This window comes from Manis javanica, chromosome 3 (genome assembly GCF_040802235.1).
Source record: "Manis javanica isolate MJ-LG chromosome 3, MJ_LKY, whole genome shotgun sequence".
Taxonomy (NCBI): domain Eukaryota; kingdom Metazoa; phylum Chordata; class Mammalia; order Pholidota; family Manidae; genus Manis; species Manis javanica.
The window spans coordinates 143751538-143771824 of record NC_133158.1 but is presented as its reverse complement, the minus strand read 5'-3'; the positions used below and the strand labels follow the sequence as shown (position 1 = coordinate 143771824).

General features: G+C 36.6%; 1 protein-coding gene across 5 annotated transcripts in view; it reads right to left on the bottom strand.

Moving 5' to 3' along the window:
• Positions 1–20287, bottom strand: part of IFT80 (intraflagellar transport 80) — a 146439-nt gene that overhangs the window by 79596 nt on the left and 46556 nt on the right. For all 5 annotated transcript variants that reach the window (XM_073232147.1, XM_036997847.2, XM_073232146.1 and 2 more), the window contains one exon: positions 14372–14509. In XM_073232147.1, coding sequence (XP_073088248.1) covers positions 14372–14509 — 138 coding nt within the window. The remainder of the gene's footprint in view (positions 1–14371; positions 14510–20287) is intronic.

Below are 20287 nucleotides of genomic sequence, written 5' to 3'. Positions count from 1 at the left end.
CTTCTCCTTGAAAACTCCTACTATACGTACTGTGGATCTTCTCTGCCTATATCCTATATCTACTACTTTCTACCAAAACTTAGTATTTCTTTTGCCATATCCTTGCTTCCATTTCACATTCTATTATGCATTATGTTTATTTGCTCTTCTATTCCTTCTAGGTTGTTTTCACTTCTGTAATAATTTTTCATTATTTTATAATTCCTTCCTGAGTCTGTCATCTCTCCTTAAAAATCTCCCTTTCTCCAGTTATCTCATTTTTAGTTTTCTCAGTTCTGATACATATGGTTATTTCCTAGCTTTGTCATATTTTTACCATCCTTCAACTTGTCTGGAGCTGTTTGGCCGCAATGCTTGTCTGTTTATGGCATGCTTTCACTATCTTTGACAACATTATATAATTTGACTGTGACCATGTACTGCTGCTCATTCTTAAGTGAAATATGTATTTTGCTATACTTTGGGGAAGGAAGAGTGTTCCACCAGGATAGCTCTGGAGCCCTCTCTTCTCTTGCTTTCTCATGATGATTAAAAAAAAAAAAAAAAAACAGATTCCATTTTTGAGACCAGCATCTTCTACTTTCCTCCAATCTTATCTAGACTTCTCTTTTCTTTGTTTAGTTGTCTTTGTTCAGAGCAATCTGGATTTTACTCCCAGCAATTTCTCTCCAGTGCAGTTTTGTCCTGAAAGGATATGAATTTGTTGGTTTTAAGAGTACAGTAGGCACAGACAGGTCCGGCATGGTCAGGTCATGTCATAGTCCCACTTCACTCTCTCAGAATTGGGGCCTATAGAAATTTATTTCCAATTTCAGTGGCTGTTCTCATATTGGCCTGTTTCTCACTTCCAGTTGGCAAGTTGAGAGTTCTTATTTCGTGGTGTGAGAGGCCCGGCTGCCCTTCCTGTGCTTACTCAGGCACAGATGCTGACACCAGAAATACCTGTCAGTGGTACTTGGAAAAGCACTTGTATTTGGGAGTTTGTAGGAATATAGTATTATCTAAGTAGTGTTATAGTTACTGTCTGGAGGATTTTGGTGTATTCTCTTTTGGGGAGATTTGAGAAGATTCAAAACCAATGCCACTATACCTAAAAGTACAGCTTAATCCCACAGACATATGGCTAAACAAAAAAAGTTAGATAAAAGTAAAGATACTGTATGATTCCATTTATGTAAAGGTCAAAAATAGGCAAAACTAATCTATGGTAGCACAAGTCAGAATAGTAGTTATTATAAGAGGAATAACTGAGTTGGGGGAGGCACAGAGGAAGTTTCTGGGTTGTTGATAATTTTCTACATTAATAAAGGTGATAGTTTTCTTGTGTATTTACATACATAAAAACTTACTGAGCTGTATACATAAGATATTATGTTATATATCAATTTTTTTAAATGCTGCCACTGCCATTATCTTTCACCCATAACCTATTTTATTGAAATTATATTCATGCTTTGCTTTCATAGTTTAACAGTATTTTGAGACATAACATAATACTGAGCTAAAATGTAACATTTATGGAACACCTACTAGGCACTAGGTGTTGGTTTTGAAAACACTGAAAAGTAAATTCTGTAAAAGAACTCTGATTTTATATTGGTTGCCAAGTTCTCAGTTCTGGACAACAGGATCTCATATTGTAAAGGAAGCACAATCCCCCTACTTTTTGGTTTATACTTTATGGTTTCTAGGAAAACTGGTTTTATTGCACATCTGAAAATAAAATTGTAATTTTCATTATTAAGTCAGAAACATTCATGTAAAAAGAAAATCTCTTAGGAATTAAACTGAAAACTTCTGGCAAATTAGGCTAACGTGACTTTGAAACACAAATGCTAACCTACTGGGTTGATTGCCTCCCTCCTCTATTTTCTAGGACTTGGCTCCTTACCAGCAATCCCTAGGTTACTCTGTTAGGGTACTGGCAGCCGCGTTTAAACAGTAGACCCCAAATCTGTTTAGACCAGGCGTGGGTACCTAGCCTAGGCTGGGTCAGTGGCCCCTTCCCTGGGGTATTAAAATTAGGACTAAGATTCTTATCTCAATCTGGCTGTTCTCTTGAATAGAGGAATTTAGAAAGCTATTAACACTGGTGACCTTTCAGTAGAAAATGGGGTAGTAGCAGGGGTCAGTTTGTAAGGAAAAAGAGCAGAGATATGCAGACAGAAACAGAGGCAAAAGACACAAAGGGAACACTTTCTGTGTTTTTGTAGCACTCCAGTTTCTGATTTCTACATCCTTGCCCTGGTTTCTAGAAGATATTCCTGTAACCTTGTAGACAACTCCCCTTTTTGCTTAATGGTTTCTGCTACTTGCATCCAGCTATAATAAAATGTAGAATATGCTGGAAGTTACAGGATTGGCGCACTCCTCCAGAACTGCTTGAGTTTTCCCTCTTCTGGCATGCCATGTGCACTGCTGCCTCTTCCTGTAGAACCACCTTATATTAAAAACAAGGAAACAAACAACACACTAACACTACTCATGAGAAGAAGAAAATTTATGTCAATGCCCAAGGAAAAGGTACTGAATTCCTCCTGAGAAGGAAGAATAAAGCTGGGGAAATTATGCTCCCCAACTTCAAGCTCTACTACAAAGCTACAGTTATCAAGACAATTTGGTACTGGCACAAGAACAGATCCATAGACCAATGGAATAGACTAGAAAGCCCAAATATAAACCCAATTGTATACGGTCAATTAATATATGATAAGGGAGTCACGGATATACAATGGGGAAATGACAGCCTCTTCAACAACTGGTATTGGCAAAACTGGACAGCTACATGTAAGATAATGAAACTGGATTATTGTCTAACCCCATACACACACAAAAAAGTAAACTCAAAATGGATCAAAGACCTGAATATAAGTCATGAAACCATAAAACTCTTAGAAGAAAACATAGGCAAAACTCTGTTGAATATAAACATGAGAAACTTTTTTTCTGAATGCATCTCCTCAGGCAAGGAAAACAAAAGCAAAAATGAAAAAATGGGACTACATCAAGCTAAAAAGCTTCTGTACAGCAAAGGACACCATCAGAGGAACAAAAAGGCACCCTACAGTATGGGAGACTATATTTGTAAATGACATATCTGACAAAGAGTTAACATCCAAAATATATAAAGAACTCACATGCCTGAACATCCAAAAGGCAAATAACCCTATTAAAAAATGGGCAGAGGATATGAACAGACACTTCTCCAAAGAAGAAATTCAGAAGGCCAAGAGGCACATGAAAAGATGCTCCACATCGCTAATTATCAGGGAAACGCAAATTAAAACCACATTGAAATATCACCTCACACCAGTTAGGATGGCCAACATAGAAAAGACTAGGAACAACAAATGCTGGCGAGGATGCGGAGAAAGGGGAACCCTCCTACTTTGCTGGTGGGAATGTAAGCTAGTTCAACCATTGTTGAAAGCAATATGGAGGTTCCTCAAAAACCTCCAAATAGAAATACCATTTGACCCGGGAATCCCACTCCTTGGAATTTACCCAAAGAACACAACTTCTCAGATTCAAAAAGACATACGTACCCCTATGTATATCGCAGCACTATGCACAATAGCCAAGATACAGAAGCAACCTAAGTGTCCATCAGTAGATGTATGGATAAAGAAGATGTGGTACATATACAGAATGGAATACTATTGAGCCATAAGAAAGAAACAAATCCTACCATTTGCAATAACATGGATGGAGCTAGAGGGTATTATACTCAGTGAAATAAGTCAGGCAGAGAAAGACAAATACCAAATGATTTCCCTCATTTGTGGAATATAACAATGAAGTAAAACTGAAGGAACAAAATAGCAGCAGACTCACAGACTCCAAAAAGGAACTAGCGGTTACCAAAGGGGAGAGGTGTGGAAGGGTGGTTGGGGAGAGAGGGAGAAGGGAATTGTGGGGTATCATGATTAGTGCACATGGTGTGTGGGGGGTCCTGGGGAAGACAGTGTAGCACAGAGAAGACAAGTAGGGACTCTGTGGCATCTAACTACACTGATGGACAGTGCCTGCAATGGAGTATGTGGGGGGGACTTGATAATATGGGTGAATGTAGTAACCACATCATTTTTTGTGTGAAACTTTCATACGAGTGTATATCAATGATATCTTAATTAAAAGAAAAGAAAGAAAAGAAATGGTACAGAATTCTGAGCTTTAAAGGAGAGACATCAGCCCATTTACTCTGTAGATGAGGAACCTGAAATCTCAGAATAGCTCTTTAGCTTTATAAATTCACCACTGAAGTCTTGACTCCAGAGTTCTACAAACATGCCAATACTACTCCTACATTAAATTAAAATAAAATAAACAATCATACTGGACAGCACAATACAAGAACAACTGAGAAATCGGCCACAAAGTATTGACCTCTTAAAGGGCTAACATCCCTTTGAAGAAAGGGATCTTCCTTCCCACCTGTATTCTGTCAAATTACTTAGACATGCAGATTATTTCCCAACAGGGAAATAAGAGATACTTAAACTAAAAAACATGACTTGACTATAACTTCTAAAAGTACCTCCTAAATGCCAATCTCACCCTTCTCTATACTGTCCCTAAATAAATACACAAGATCAAAAAGATTCTCAAAAGCATGTATCTTTAGCCAAGGTGAATGAATTCAATTCACAAAATTGTGTGTTCACAAATTAAATCTAGGTGGAAAAGAAATTAAATGCAAAGTGTCTTACACAAGCAATAGCACCACCTGCTGTTAATAAAAGCAAAATGTCAGCTAAATAAAAATCTGGCCAAAGGTCCCTTATATATTCAGATCTTTTCTCTTGAATTCTGTTCCATTTAATGTAATATATGCAATCCATTAATATATTATATTTATTTATTTGTAATAACTAAGTTAATTTAAATTTTTCACCTTATATGTTTCAATCATGCATTTCTTAAAAATCAAAGGCAAAATAAAATTTATTATGGAATCTAGGGAAAAAATAGCATACTCTATGGCTTTTAATTTGTATTCAATAAGCTTTTGCTTGTATCATAATTTATTTTACTAACCATTCAATAATGTATTTAATTTGATTGATATTCCCTCACCATTATCATAAAATAATGCCATCTCCCTTACCCAGCTTAATTTTTTATAGTACCTTTACCACGTAACATATTGCATATTCATTTAGCTTATTTGTTTATAGTCTTTCATAGCTGGAATGAAAACTCTCAAAAGCAGGATATTTTGTTTATTGCTGTTCTTTAACACCTAGGGCAAGTGCCTGGCACATAAGATTGACTCTGAATAAATATTTGTGAAGAAATTAGTGAGTACGAAAATAAATGAACAAATGAAAATGCAATGCATTCTTAAACTTCTTGAAAAGTATAACAGTTGTGCCAAATATTTCAAAGATCTTGATAGATTTTGCCAAATTACACTTAAGAAAAATTATACCAATTAATACTCCCTTCAATGCTTCATGAAGAGACCCATTTTCCTATTTTCTGATGAGTAGGAAATGGCATTACACAGTGATTTTTATTTGCATGAAACTCATTGAAGAGACTGAACATATTTTGGGGTTCTGGGGGCATTTACAATACACTTTTATCCTTTGCTCGTTTTTTTCATTTCAAGATTTTCTATTTGATTCCTCTCTATATTTTCTATCTTGTTATTGATATTTTCTTTTTGTTCAGACTTGCTCTTCTGGTTTCCTTTAATTCTTTGTCTATGGTTTCCTTTAGCTCTTTGAACGTATTTTTAAATGTCTTTGTCTAATAAGCCCAATGGTGGGCTTCCTCGGGGATGGCTTCTATTTCGTTTTTCCTGTGAATACTTTCTTGCATCATTGTATGCCTTGTAATTTTTGTTGAAAAATGGACATTTTGAATATTATAATGTGATAACTTTGGAAATCAGATTCTCCTCCACCCCAGGGTTTGCCGATGTCCCTTTCTGAGGGCTGCAATTATTTGTTTAGTGACTTTTCCAAACTATTTTTACAAAGGTTGTATTCTATTCATGTGTGGTCATTCTGTTATCTTAGTGGTCATCTAATGACCTGACAGCCAAAAAGAAAAAAAAAAAAGAGTACTCTCCTCTTCTTTGCCAATTGGCTCTGAGCAGGGTAGTCCTTCAGTACTCAGCCAGGCCCCATACAAGTCTGCAATGGTCTTTACCTCCTGCTTGTGTAGAGCCCAAAGATCTGTGAGTGGTACAGCCTAGATCCTCTGAAGTCTTTTCTGAGTATGTGTCTGGCTCTGGGCATGTGTAAAAAAATATGTAAAAAATGTTAGAGACCTGCTATCAGTTATTGTACTGATATCAGACCAGACTTCTGACAAATAACACCTATTCACTCCCATACAACTACTTGAAGACTGGACAGCAATCAAAAGCAGTCAGACAGCCACTTTGGAAAACAGTTGGCAACTTCTCAAAAAGTTAGAGGGAAAAAAAGTTACTATTTAACCCAATAATCCACTCCTAAGTATATACTAAAGAAAAATGAAAACCAAAAACTTATACATGTTCACAGCAGCATTATTCATAAAAACCAGTTTGAAACAACCCAAATGTCCATCAACTGATGAATGGATAAATAAAATGTGTTATCTTGGAATAATGAAATATTATTTGTCTATAAAAAGAAATGAAGTACTGATATATGATACAACATGGATGAACCTTGAAAACTTTATGCTAAGTGAAAGAAACTAGTCACAAAAGGCCATATAATATATAATTCCATTTTTATGAAATGGCCAGAATATACAAATCCATAGAAAAACAAAGTAGAACAATGGTTGCCAGGGGCTGGGAGTAGTGTAGGGAGAAACAGAGATTGATGGCAAATGAGTATGTGATTCCTTTTAGAAGAGAGGAAAATGTTCTAAAATTAGAGTGTGGTGGTGGTCACAATCCTATGAATATACTAAAAATAGTGAATTATACACTTTAAATGGGTAAACTATGTAGTATTGAATTATACCTCAATAAAGGTGTTTTTTTGTTTTGTTTTGTTTTGTTTTAGAGGGCATCTCTCATATTTATTGATCAAATGGTTGTTAACAACAATAAAATTCTGTATAGGGGAGTCAATGCTCAATGCACAATCATTAATCCACAATAAAGGTGTTTTTAAAAAGCATGTAGAAACTTGAGGGAAGTCAATAGTTTAAAGAAGGGAACATATTGAGTGCGTTTCCATTTCTTTACAACCTTTCACCTGAGAGCAGGCTCTACTTGGTGCCAAGCATGATGGCCGAATCTCAGAAAGAAACCTGCTGTCACTGGTAGCGGAATGAGAGGACAAAGCTCAGGGTGACCACAACAGCTGGAAATTGAGGAGAAAACTCAAAGTAGAAAAAAGTTACAGAGATTTCATTTTCCCACCACAGAGGAGATAGAACCTAAATTTTGAGTTCAGCCAAATTAACTCCATTAACACACATGCAGAAAAAACAGTACTCTGTGGAGAAATACAGCAGAATCCAGAGTCTCTCCCCTGTATTATTCACAATTCAGAATCCATTCAAAATTGTTAGTTATACAAAGACACAAGAAAACTGGCAAGAGAAAGGCAATTAATGGTAACATGCTAGAATTAGCAGACAATGATTTTAAAGCAGCTACTAAGTAACGCCTTAATGGAAAATGTGTTTTTGAACATATAATAACAAAGAAAAGCTCAGCAGAGAAATAGGAACTATGAAAAATAACCAAATGGAAATTCTAGAATTGAAGAATATAATATCTGAAATTAAAATTCATTGGAAGGGCTTGTAGGAAGACTGGAGATGACCAATGAAATTATTTGTAAATTTGAAGATAGATCAACAAAAATTAACCAATTAGAAATCTGAGGTGAAAAAAAAACTGAAGAAATATGAACAGAGCCTTGTTGACCTGTGGGACAATATCAAACTTCTGAAGAATTTGTAATTGGACTTCCAGCTAGTGAGAGAAGAGAGAACAGGAAGAAAAAAATTATCTGAAAAAAATAACAGCCAAAATTTACCCAAGTTTGGTGAAATTACAAATTTACATATTCAAGAAGTATAGAGAACCCCAAACAAGACAAATACAAAGAAAATCTATACCATAAAGCTGCTGGAAACCAAAGACAAAGAAAATCTGCAAAGCAGCCAGAGGTAAATGCCTCTTTTCAGGAGGACACCATATAGAACAGAGAAGACAAGTAGTGACTGTGGCATCTTACTACACTGATGGACAGGTGGGGTATGGGGGGGACTTGATAATATGGGTGAATGTAGTAACCACAATATTTTTCATGTGAAACCTTCATAAGAGTGTATATCAATGATACCTTAATAAAAATAAAAATAAAAAAAAGGATGGAACCACTTAAGGCCTTTCAGTAAACAAACACTGCTGACTTGCAAATAAATAAATAAATAAATAAAAATAAAGTGCTGAAAGAAAAAAAAAATCTGTCAGTCCAGAATTCTAAATCCAGTAAAAATGTCCTACAAGAATGAAGAGGAGATAAAGACATTTTTAGATAAACAAAAAGTAAAAAAGTCCATCACTAGAAGATTCATACTATAAGATATACCTAAGGAAGACTTTTAGTCTAAAGGAAAATTATATCAGAAGGAAAGTAGGATCTTCAGGAAAAAATGAAGAACACTAGAAACATTAAACATTTAGGTAAATATGAAAGACTACCTTTCTTCTTTCTCTTAGTGTCTTTAAAATGAATATGGCTTTTTAAAGAAAAAATTATACTGCAATAGATTATACATACTGTCATAAATATTATGACAACTATAGCATAAAGGAGAAGTATGTAAATGGAACTATATGGATGCAAGATTCTTCCATTTTATATAAAATGGTATATAATATTAACTCTAAGTAGTATGTGAAACAAAATAAGCACCAAATATTGCCCACTCTCTCTGGCCAAAAGACCAGCTGGAGGTGGGTCCTGCAGGATAGGACCTTTCTGACATAACTATCCTACTCTGGCACACATCTAGATACTGCATGCTGTGGAGACAGTGGGATGGAGTCCTATGGAACATTCCCACTCTGTGCTCACAAAGAGCAGAGGTGGCACCCCTTTTCACTTCCTCACATGGTACTGCAGGGACAAGGAGGTGGAACCCTGTCAGACCACTCTAGCCCTGGAATAAGCAGCTGTGGCCCTTTCCAGTGAGCACAGTAGAGACTGTCTGATGAGGACCCTATTGGCCCTAGTTTGTGCTGACAGCAAATGGCCAGCACCCAACTCCCACTCTCAGGAGCCGGAGTACAATGACAGACAGGCGGGTGCTGGAGAAACGTATCCTCTAAATCTTTGTCTGAGGTCCTTGGATCACCATCAAGCAGCCCATACATGCAACTGGCTAGAGTCAACTTAGTAAACTATGACAACTGAACTGAAGTATGGATTACTACCTAGATTTCAAATCTGCCTCTGGGTTGAAAACAAGCAGGGCAGATCAGAACAGTATTGCAATGGCTCTGAAAATGAAACTGATATTTGAACACAGTCCACAAAAGTGAACCAGGACGAGTTCTGAACCAATACAGGGAACTGCCTGCTTAAATAAATATAAACCGGAACCAGAGTTTCCTATAGCTTAGTGAGAGATTTAAAAAGACAAATCCAATTTCATGATGAAAGTTAATGGGAATACTAGATTAATTGTACAATAACTGAGTTGCAGTACTGTTCTTATTCAAAAAACATAAAAATGTCTTCTTTTTCAAATATTCCTCTCATCAACCTAGTTACATACTTGCATAATAAGAAATGCATTCAGACCAAAACCTAATCTATTATTAACAGCCTCCAAGCATCCAAGCTTTTTTCTCCCTACTAGAAATATTTCTTTAAAAAATTAAAAGAAAAAGTTTACAAAAATAACTTTCTTCTAGGCTTAATATTTTACAGATAATCTACAAGTTTATATCAACATCATTCTTCAAAGCTTGTACTACAAAATTACTATCCAATTTCTGTCAAGGAAGCCTAGATAAAAATTTTTAATAAGATGTTAATTAAGAAACATTGCACTCAACTAAAAATTTAGGAAGGGCTCCCCAAATAGAAATCTGATAAATTTGTAGCAAATGTTAGGGTACGGCTCCTTCCTGAAGACTAGATTCTTATATCTAATACTAAAATTCCTCCACAAAATGTGGCCCTGGATAAATGATTACTATGATTAATTACAACTTTAAGTTATAGATTACAAAACAAAAAGAAACAAGGAGTTTCATTTAAGAGTGACATTTTCAGGTTGAAGAGAATATATACTTGCTTCTTAAAATGAGCCTTAGCAGGTTTTTTCAGGATATTAATGATTGTGTGAGAAAGAATCCAGCACCAGCTGACTTAAATCTTCTACTCCAAGTTGACAACACTTTGGTAAGCAGAAAAGACGAAGAATGTCTTAAGTACTGCTCTTACCTTTCATCACACTAACTTGCCTTGACCCTCCAAATAGATTAGTTCCCGTTACTGGGAACCTCCTTGTAAAATTTATTACAATTGTAATAAACTGTGTGTAATTAATCATTTAATATCTGCCTTAGCAACAAGTAAACTCCACATGGGCAATGTCTGCTCAGCATTTTTTAAAAAGATGTGCATAAAGTACTTATATGGGTAATTTGTTTTTTGACTTGTGGCATTTGTATATCACTTTAAAAATAATTTTCCATGTTACATATATCTAAAAAAATTAAATGGCTTCAGAAAGCATTTTTAATAAGGAGTGAAAGCTGAATTAAATGATTTTTGTAAGCAAAATAAAATTAAGGGATAATTTAGTTTTTCCTCTTTAAAAATTACACAAAACAAATTTTAGAAAATACAGATATGCAAAAAAACTTTTAAAATCACCTATAATTTCAACTGACAGAGATAAAAATGTATTATATTTTATCAGACTATTTTTCTATTCATATATATAGACACATACACTTTATACAAATAGGACTATCCTGAAGACAATCTCTTCAATAAATGGTGTTGGAAAACTGGACAGCTCCATGCAAGAGACTGAAAATGGATCACTGTCTTACACCATCCACAAAAAAAAAACAAACTCAAAATGGATTGAAGGCCTGAACCCTTAAGCCTTGAAGAAGAAAACACAGACAGTAAACTCTTGAAAGTTAGCATTAGTCATTTTCTTCTGGATATGTCTCCCAAACAAAGGCAGCAAAAGCAAAAATAAACAAGTGGGACTACATCAAACTAAAAAACTTCTGCAAAGCAAAGGTAACCATCAACAAACCAAAAAGGCAACCTATTGAATGGAAGAAGATACTTACAAATGATATATCTGAGAAGGGATTAATATCCAAAATATATAAAGAACTCCTACAACTCAGCACCAGAAAAACAAAAAATCTAATTAAAAAATGAGCAGAGGAACTGAAAAAATATTTTCCAAAGAAGATATACAGATGGCCAACAGGAAAAGATGTTTAACATCACTAATCATCAGGGAAATGCAAATCAAACCACAATGAGGTATCACCTCACAACAAGTCAGAATGGCTAATATCAACAAAGCAAGAAATAACCAGGGTTGGCAAGGATGTGGAGAAAAGGGAAAACTCATACATTGCTGGTGGGAATGTAAACTGGTGCAGCCACTATGAAAAACAGTATGGGGGTTCCTCATAAAACTATAAATAGAAATGCATATGATCTAGTAATTCCACCACTGGGAATTTACCCCAAGGACACAAAATCACTAATCCAAAAAGATACATGCACCCCTATGTTTATCACAGCATTATTTACAATAGCCAAAATATGGAAACAACCTAAATGTCTGATAGATGAATAAAAAAGATGTGGTATACAACAGAATACTACTCAGTCATTTAAAAAAAATGAAATCTTACCATTTGTGACAATATGGATGGACCTACAGGATATTATGTTAAGTGAAATAACTTAGACAAAGAGAAATATCACATGATATCACTTACATACAGAATCTAAAAAAACTAACAAATGATAGAGAAATAGACTATAAATACAGAACGGACTGGTAGTTGCCACAGGGGAAGGAAGGGGGGAATAGGTTAAAAAAAACAAATAGGACCATCGTATGTATAAAATTTGTAACTAGTTTTTTCTTCTGACTATATGTATACCTTACATAAACTTTTCATAGCATTATGAAAGCAGATTGTCATTTTTAATAGCTAAATAGTAATTCATGATAATGTATATCCCATAATTAAGTCGAATGTTTTAGTGTTGGATATTTGGATTGGTTTTCATTTGTTTTTGTTTTTTGTTCTTGTTAAACTATCAATAATACTTTTGAGCATTCTTTATCTTCTTATTTCTGTAGGATAAATTCCTAGAACTGAAGTTGCTGGGTGAATGTAATGTAAATTTCTTGGGTTTCTGATACATGATGTCAAATTATCCTCTGGAAAGGTTTGAAGAAATCAATATATATATTGACACTAAATGATTAATAAAAATCATGCAAAAAAGAACAACTGAATGAAAGAGTTCCAAATGTTTTATGTGAAAATATGCAAAGCAGAAATGAAACAAAATAAAAACTCATTGGTAAATCTGTGAATACTGCAATAGTATTTTTAACTAGTTATTCTGAAGGATCAATTTAGATAATTAAAGTATATCATTACACACATTAGTCACATAATATAAACACTCTCCCTGCAGCAAAATGACAGGATACAGATACTTCTTGAGGACCAGATTCTTATAATATCTAATACTGAAATTCAGCCCCAAAATATGACCCTGGGTAAATTACTACTATTAATTATACAAGTTTAATTACAGATTATGAGAGAGATGAAAAGAATTATAGTTCCAAAATATTTTTAAATGACCCAGATGCTAAGGAAGTGTCAGCAGAATAAAGGAACATAAGATTAAAAAAAACCTTGATCTTTTCAATTAGACTACCCTCTACTATCACTTATATTATCATTTACTATTTCATTTAAAATTATTCTTTCTATAGCAGGGCAAGAATTACTTTCATAACTGAGAAGGAATATCAAACACTAACAGGTTTTATTTAAGTGTTCCTTCAAGGACGGTCTGAGGAACACCTCATAAAGATAACAACCAGGGTACTTCTTAAAAATACAACTCCATGGGCCCTGCTCTCCTGAGATTTTGATTCATTATGTTGCAAAGGAGGCCCAAGGATATATATTTTGGCAACACCCAGGTGATACTTACAAATGCTGAAATTTAAGTAACTTGATTTGTTATTGTAATGACTGCACAGGAATCTAAAAAAATTATATCACACAAAGCCAGTGCAAATTACATCATACCATAAGAGGGCATTATTTTCAGCCCAACACTCAGACAGTAAGGTACTCATATTAAAATCCATGTCATTATTCTTGATTCTTCTTTTTATAGCAAGAATTTTTCTCCTGAAACTGTTTACTTCTCCCCATCCCTGCTGCTATTCCCTATTTATTATTCAGGCCAACATCACTTTCTTGAACTACTGCAATAGCTTCTTATTAGCCACCCTGCCTCCAGTTTACCTCCTCTCTAATCTATCCTCCCTGCCAACAGGAATTGTTGGGGGTAATGACTGAATAGGTTTAATGGCACCAGGATTCAGACTTCTAAAGCCAGGCAGAGGATGTTATATTCTATATGATAGAAAAACAAGTAACCAGAAAACCTAATAAATCATTTATAAAGCTCTAAAAATTCTAAGTTAATTGTTTTATTTTGGATTTGAGGAAAATAAGCCACAGAATCCTATGAGATTTCCTCATAGGAATAATATGGAATAGTCCCACTCAGATAAAGCTGCTGCTTCTGGAGCACTCTGATGAAAAGATTCATTCTTCAAGCACAGTTACATGAATGTTATGGAGCTTGGCTGTTTGCCTAAGTTCTAAATAGAATTTGTATGAAGAGTACCTTCTCTTGTGAGGAATAAATCTCACATGTATTCAAACATGAATTATTGACAAAAACCAAAGTCCTTTGGTTTTGAAATGAACACTTAAAAAATTTATTACCAATTCCTTACGAGAAATACGTGACCAGAATTTTTGTATGAAACATATCGATGGAAAAAAGTTTAAAACTGAACTCTCCATACTGATTGGACATAAATCTTAATACTTTAACTAACTACTTTACTTTCTTTTACAATTTTGCTTAAAATAAGTATTTCCAGAAAGACAAATAGTAGAGTTCAAATTTGTATAGTCCCATAAATCTGGAATGGACTGAACCAGTATATTAAGACAACAAATCAGAAAGACACAAATGCATTCATTGAAAATATTTTTGAAGATTGAGAACCTGGTGTGTTATACATTACTACATTTAAGAACGCACATTTGTGATTGCTCACCATTATAACTTACCCCAGTTTTATCACACAAGCGTAAAGTATGAAACGATCCAACAGCAAATAATTCTCCATCTGGAGCCCAGGCAACTGAGGTAATAGGATGCTCATGAGGGTGTGAATTATACAGCGGGCGGCCATAACTATCCCATACCTACAAAAGCAAATTTTGAAATATTTTATAATGGTCACTACGTTATACAAACAAGTTTGCCCTCCAGTAAGGTATCAAACAATTAGGAATCATCACTTTATAATATTAGCAATTCCATGTCTATCACAAAAGGGTGTGGGAGCTGTAGACCCTGAAACCTAAATGTCTGAAAAAATATTTTATCATAGCGTCATAATTTTCAGATTTTACTAAATCTTTGCTTAATCATAAAACCTACTCATTTTAAACCTTTACTTTTTTAATATAAAAATAAAGTTTTAAGATGTTCAGTTTTTTGCTGAAATTTTTTGCCAAGTGCTCTATCAACTTTCCCTAAAGGAATTTATTTCAATTAAATTTTCTCTAACTATAGGTACATTAAATCTTTCTCTTTCTCACAAATTATTTTGGTCTCTAGCTGATAAAAAATTTAATGAACCAGTAAGGTTAATTTTTAAAACCCTGAGTTGATTTGAATAGTCACAAAAATAGGAGTTTTATTTATGTTGCTGCTCATTAAATCAAATTCTATATAAGTTAATGAGATTGGCCAATGAGAAAGCCAACACTTTAAAATACCACTTAAAATTATAAAATAACAATTTTCTAAACTATTAGAGTTAAAAAATATGGCTAAAATTAGTTAAAAGGGGGACAGAGCCAGGATGGCGGCGTGAGTAGAGCAGTGGAAATCTCCTCCCAAAAACACATAGAGCTATGAAAATATAACAAAGAAAAATCTTCCTAAAATAGAGACCACAGGACACAGGACAACATCCAGACCACATCTACACCTGCAAGAACCCAGCGCCTTGCGAAGGGGGTAAGATACAAGCCCCGGCCCAGCGGGACCCGAGCGCCCCTCCCCCCGGCTCCCGGCGGGTGGAAAGAAACCGGAGCGGGTTTTTTTTGGCGAGTGCTTTTTGGAAGCCTTAAAGGGACAGGGACCCCGGTGCTAGGGAGGCAGGGTGGCGGGACTGGTGAGCGGGTGCCTGGGACAGGCGCCTGAGGACAAAGAATATCCCACGTTTTTCCCTGTGGGACCGGTGGGCGGGTGCCTGAGACCGGCACTTGAGGACAGAGGAAATCGTGCGTTTTTCCCCTTTTTTTTTTCTCTTTTTTGCGAGTGCTTTTTGGAAGCCTAAAAGGGACAGGGACCCCGGTGCTAGGGAGGCAGGGCGGCGGGACTGGTGAGTGGGTGCCTGGGACCGGCACATGAGGACAAAGAATATCCCGCGTTTTTCCCTGTGGGACCGGTGGGCGGGTGCCTGAGACCGGCACCTGAGGACGGAGGAAATCGCGCGTTTTTCCCCTTTTCTTCTCTCTTTTTGGCGAGTGCTTTTTGGAAGCCTTAAAGGGACGGGGACCCCGGTGCTGGGGAGGCAGAGCGGCGGGACTGGTGAGCGGGTGCCTGGGACCAGCGCCTGAGGACAAAAAATATCGAGTGTTCATTCCCTGCGGGACCAGTGGGTGGGTGCTTTTTGGAAGCCTTGAAAGGACAGGGACCCTGGTGCTAGGGAGACAGGGCAGCAGGACCAGTGAGCGGGTGCCTGGGACCGGCACCTGAGGACAAAAAAAAAAATCGCGTGTTTTTTCCTTTTATTTTCTTTCTGTTCCCTCTCTCATTGTTGCTGTAGTTGTTTTGGTTTGGAGAGTGCTTTTTGGAAGTCTTAAAGGGCAGGACAGGTCACTTAGACCAGAGGCAGGGAATCTGGGGATCTCTGGGCACTCTAACCCCCTGGGCAGCAGGGAGCACAGAGGCCCCTCACGGAGATAAATAGCCTCCCGGCCGCTCCCCCTCCAACGGGGCTCCACCATTTTGGAGGAACAGCCCCAGCCAGGCCAAGCCCACAGCAACAGCGGAGATAAACCCCATAGCAACTGGGCAGGAAGCAGAAGCCCTGTCTGCGCACAGCTGCCCAGCACAAGCCACTAGAGGTTGCTATTCTCCCAGGAGAAGGCCACAAACCAACAAGAAGGGAAGCTCTTCCAGCGGTCACTTGTACCAGCTCTGCAAACTATCTCTATCACCATGAAAAGGCAAAACTACAGGCAGACAAAGATCACAGAGACAACACCTGAGAGGGAGACAGACCTAACTAGTCCTCCTGAAAAAGAATTCAAAATAAAAATCATGAACATGCTGACAGAGATGCAGAGAAAAATGCAAGAACAATGGGATGAGATGCAGAGAAAAATGCAAGAGCAATGGGATGAGATGCAGAGAAAAATGCAAGAGCAGTGGGATGAAGTCCGGAAGGAGATCACAGATGTCAGGAAGGAGATCACAGAAGTGAAACAATCCCTGGAAGGATTTATAAGCAGAATGGATAAGATGCAAGAGGCGATTGAAGGAATAGAAGCCAGAGAACAGGAACGTATAGAAGCTGACATAGAGAGAGATAAAAGGATCTCCAGGAATGAAACAACACTAAGAAAAATATGTGACCAAGCCAGAAGGAATAATATTCGTATTATAGGGATACCAGAAGAAGAAGAAAGAGGAAAAGGGATAGAAAGTCTCTTTGAAGAAATAATTGCTGAAAACTTCCCCAAACTGGGGGAGGAACTAATCGAACAGACCATGGAATTACACAGAACTCCCAACAGAAAGGATCCAAGGAGGACAACACCAAGACACATAGTAATTGAAATGGCAAGGATCAAGGACAAGGAAAGAGTTTTAAAGGCAGCTAGAGAGAAAAAGGTCACCTATAAAGAAAAACCCATCAGGCTAACATCAGACTTCTCGACAGAAACCCTACAGGCCAGAAGAGAATGGCATGATATACTTAATGCAATGAAACAGAAGGGCCTTGAACCAAGGATACTGTATCCAGCACGACTATCATTTAAATATGATGGCGGGATTAAACAATTCCCAGAAAAGCAAAAGCTGAGGGAATTTGCTTCCCACAAACCACCTCTACAGGGCATCCTACAGGGACTGCTCTAGATGGGAGCACCCCTAAAAAGAGCACAGAACAAAACACACAACATATGAAGAATGGAGGAGGAGGAATAAGAAGGGAGAGAAGAAAAGAATCTCCAGACAGTGTATATAACAGCTCAATAAGCGAGCTAAGTTAGGCAGTAAGATACTAAAGAAGCTAACCTTGAACCTTTGGTAACCACGAATCTAAAGCCTGCAATGGCAATAAGTACATATCTCTCAATAGTCACCCTAAATGTAAATGGACTTAATGCACCAATCAAAAGACATAGAGTAATAGAATGGATAAAAAAGCAAGACCCATCTATATGCTGCTTACAAGAAACACACCTTAAACCCAAAGATAAGCATAGACTAAAAGTCAAGGGATGGAAAAACATATTTCAGGCAAACAACAGTGAGAAGAAAGCAGGGGTTGCAGTACTAATATCAGACAAAATAGTCTTCAAAACAAAGAAAGTAACAAGAGATAAAGAAGGATACTACATAATGATAAAGGGCTCAGTCCAACAAGAGGATATAACCATTCTAAATATATATGCACCCAATACAGGAGCACCAGCATATGTGAAGCAAATACTAACAGAACTAAAGACGGAAATAGACTGCAATGCATTCATTGTAGGAGACTTCAACACACCACTCACCCCAAAGGATAGATCTACCGGGCAGAAAATAAGTAAAGACACACAGGCACTGAACAACACACTAGAACAGATGGACCTAATAGACATCTATAGAACTCTACATCCAAAAGCAACAGGATATACATTCTTCTCAAGTGCACATGGAACATTCTCCAGAATAGACCACATACTAGCTCACAAAAAGAGCCTCAGTAAATTCCAAAATATTGAAATTCTACCAACCAATTTTTCAGACCACAAAGGTATGAAAGTAGAAATAAATTCTACAAAGAAAACAAAAAGGCTCACAAACACATGGAGGCTTAACAACATGCTACTAAATAATCAATGGATCAATGAACAAATCAAAATAGAGATCAAGGAATATATAGAAACAAATGACAACAACAACACTAAGCCCCAACTTCTGTGGGATGCAGCGAAAGCAGTCTTAAGAGGAAAGTATATAGCAATCCAGGCACACTTGAAGAAGGAAGAACAATCCCAAATGAATAGTCTAACATCACAATTATTAAAACTGGAAAAAGAAGAACAAATGAGGCCTAAAGTCAGCAGAAGGAGGGACATAATAAAGATCAGAGAAGAAATAAACAAAATTGAGAAGAATAAAACAATAGCAAAAATCAACGAAACCAAGTGCTGGTTCTTTGAGAAAATAAACATAATAGATAAGCCTCTAGCCCAACTTATTAAGAGAAAAAGAGAGTCAACACAAATCAACATAATCAGAAATGAGAATGGAAAAATCACGACAGACTCCACAGAAATACAAAGAATTATTAAAGACTACTATGAAAACCTATATGCCAACAAGCTGGAAAACCTAGAAGAAATGGACAACTTCCTAGAAAAATACAACCTCCCAGGACTGACCAAGGAAGAAACACAAAAGTTAAACAAACCAATTACAAGCAAAGAAATTGAAACAGTAATCAAAAAACTACCCAAGAACAAAACCTTGGGGCCGGATGGATTTACCTCGGAATTTTATCAGACACACAGAGAAGACATAATACCCATTCTCCTTAAAGTGTTCCACAAAATAGAAGAAGAGGGAATACTCCCAAACTCACTCTATGAGGCCAACATCACCCTAATACCAAAACCAGGCAAAGACCCCACCAAAAAAGAAAATTACAGACCAATATCCCTGATGAATGTAGATGCAAAAATACTCAATAAAATATTAGCAAACAGAATTCAACAGTATATCAAAAGGATCATACACCATGACCAAGTGGAATTCATCCCAGGGATGCAAGGGTGGTACAACATTCGAAAATCCATCAACATCATCCACCACATCAACAAAAAGAAAGACAAAAACCACATGATCATCTCCATAGATGCTGAAAAAGCATTTGACAAAATTCAACATCCATTCATGATAAAAACTCTCAGCAAATTGGGAATAGAGGGCAAGTACCTCAACATAATAAAGACCATATATGATAAACCCACAGCCAGCATTATACTGAACAGCGAGAAGCTGAAAGCATTTCCTCTGAGATCGGGAACCAGACAGGGATGCCCACTCTCCCCACTGTTATTTAACATAGTACTGGAGGTCCTAGCCACGGCAATCAGACAAAACAAAGAAATACAAGGAATCCAGATTGGTAAAGAAGAAGTTAAACTGTCACTATTTGCAGATGATATGATACTGTACATAAAAAACCCTAAAGACTCCACTCCAAAACTACTAGAACTGATATCGGAATACAGCAAAGTTGCAGGATACAAAATTAACACACAGAAATCTGTAGCTTTCCTATACACTAACAGTGAATCAATAGAAAGAGAAATCAGGAAAACAATTCCATTCACCATTGCATCAAAAAGAATAAAATACCTAGGAATAAACCTAACCAAACAAGTGAAAGACTTATACTCTGAAAACTACAAGTCACTCTTAAGAGAAATTAAAGGGGACACTAATAAATGGAAACTCATCCCATGCTCATGGCTAGGAAGAATTAATATCGTCAAAATGGCCATCCTGCCCAAAGCAATATACAGATTTGATGCAATCCCTCTCAAATTACCAGCAACATTCTTCAATGAATTGGAACAAATAATTCAAAAATTCATATGGAAACACCAAAGACCCCAAATAGCCAAAGCAATCCTGAAAAAGAAGAATAAAGTAGGGGGGATCTCACTCCCCAACTTCAAGCT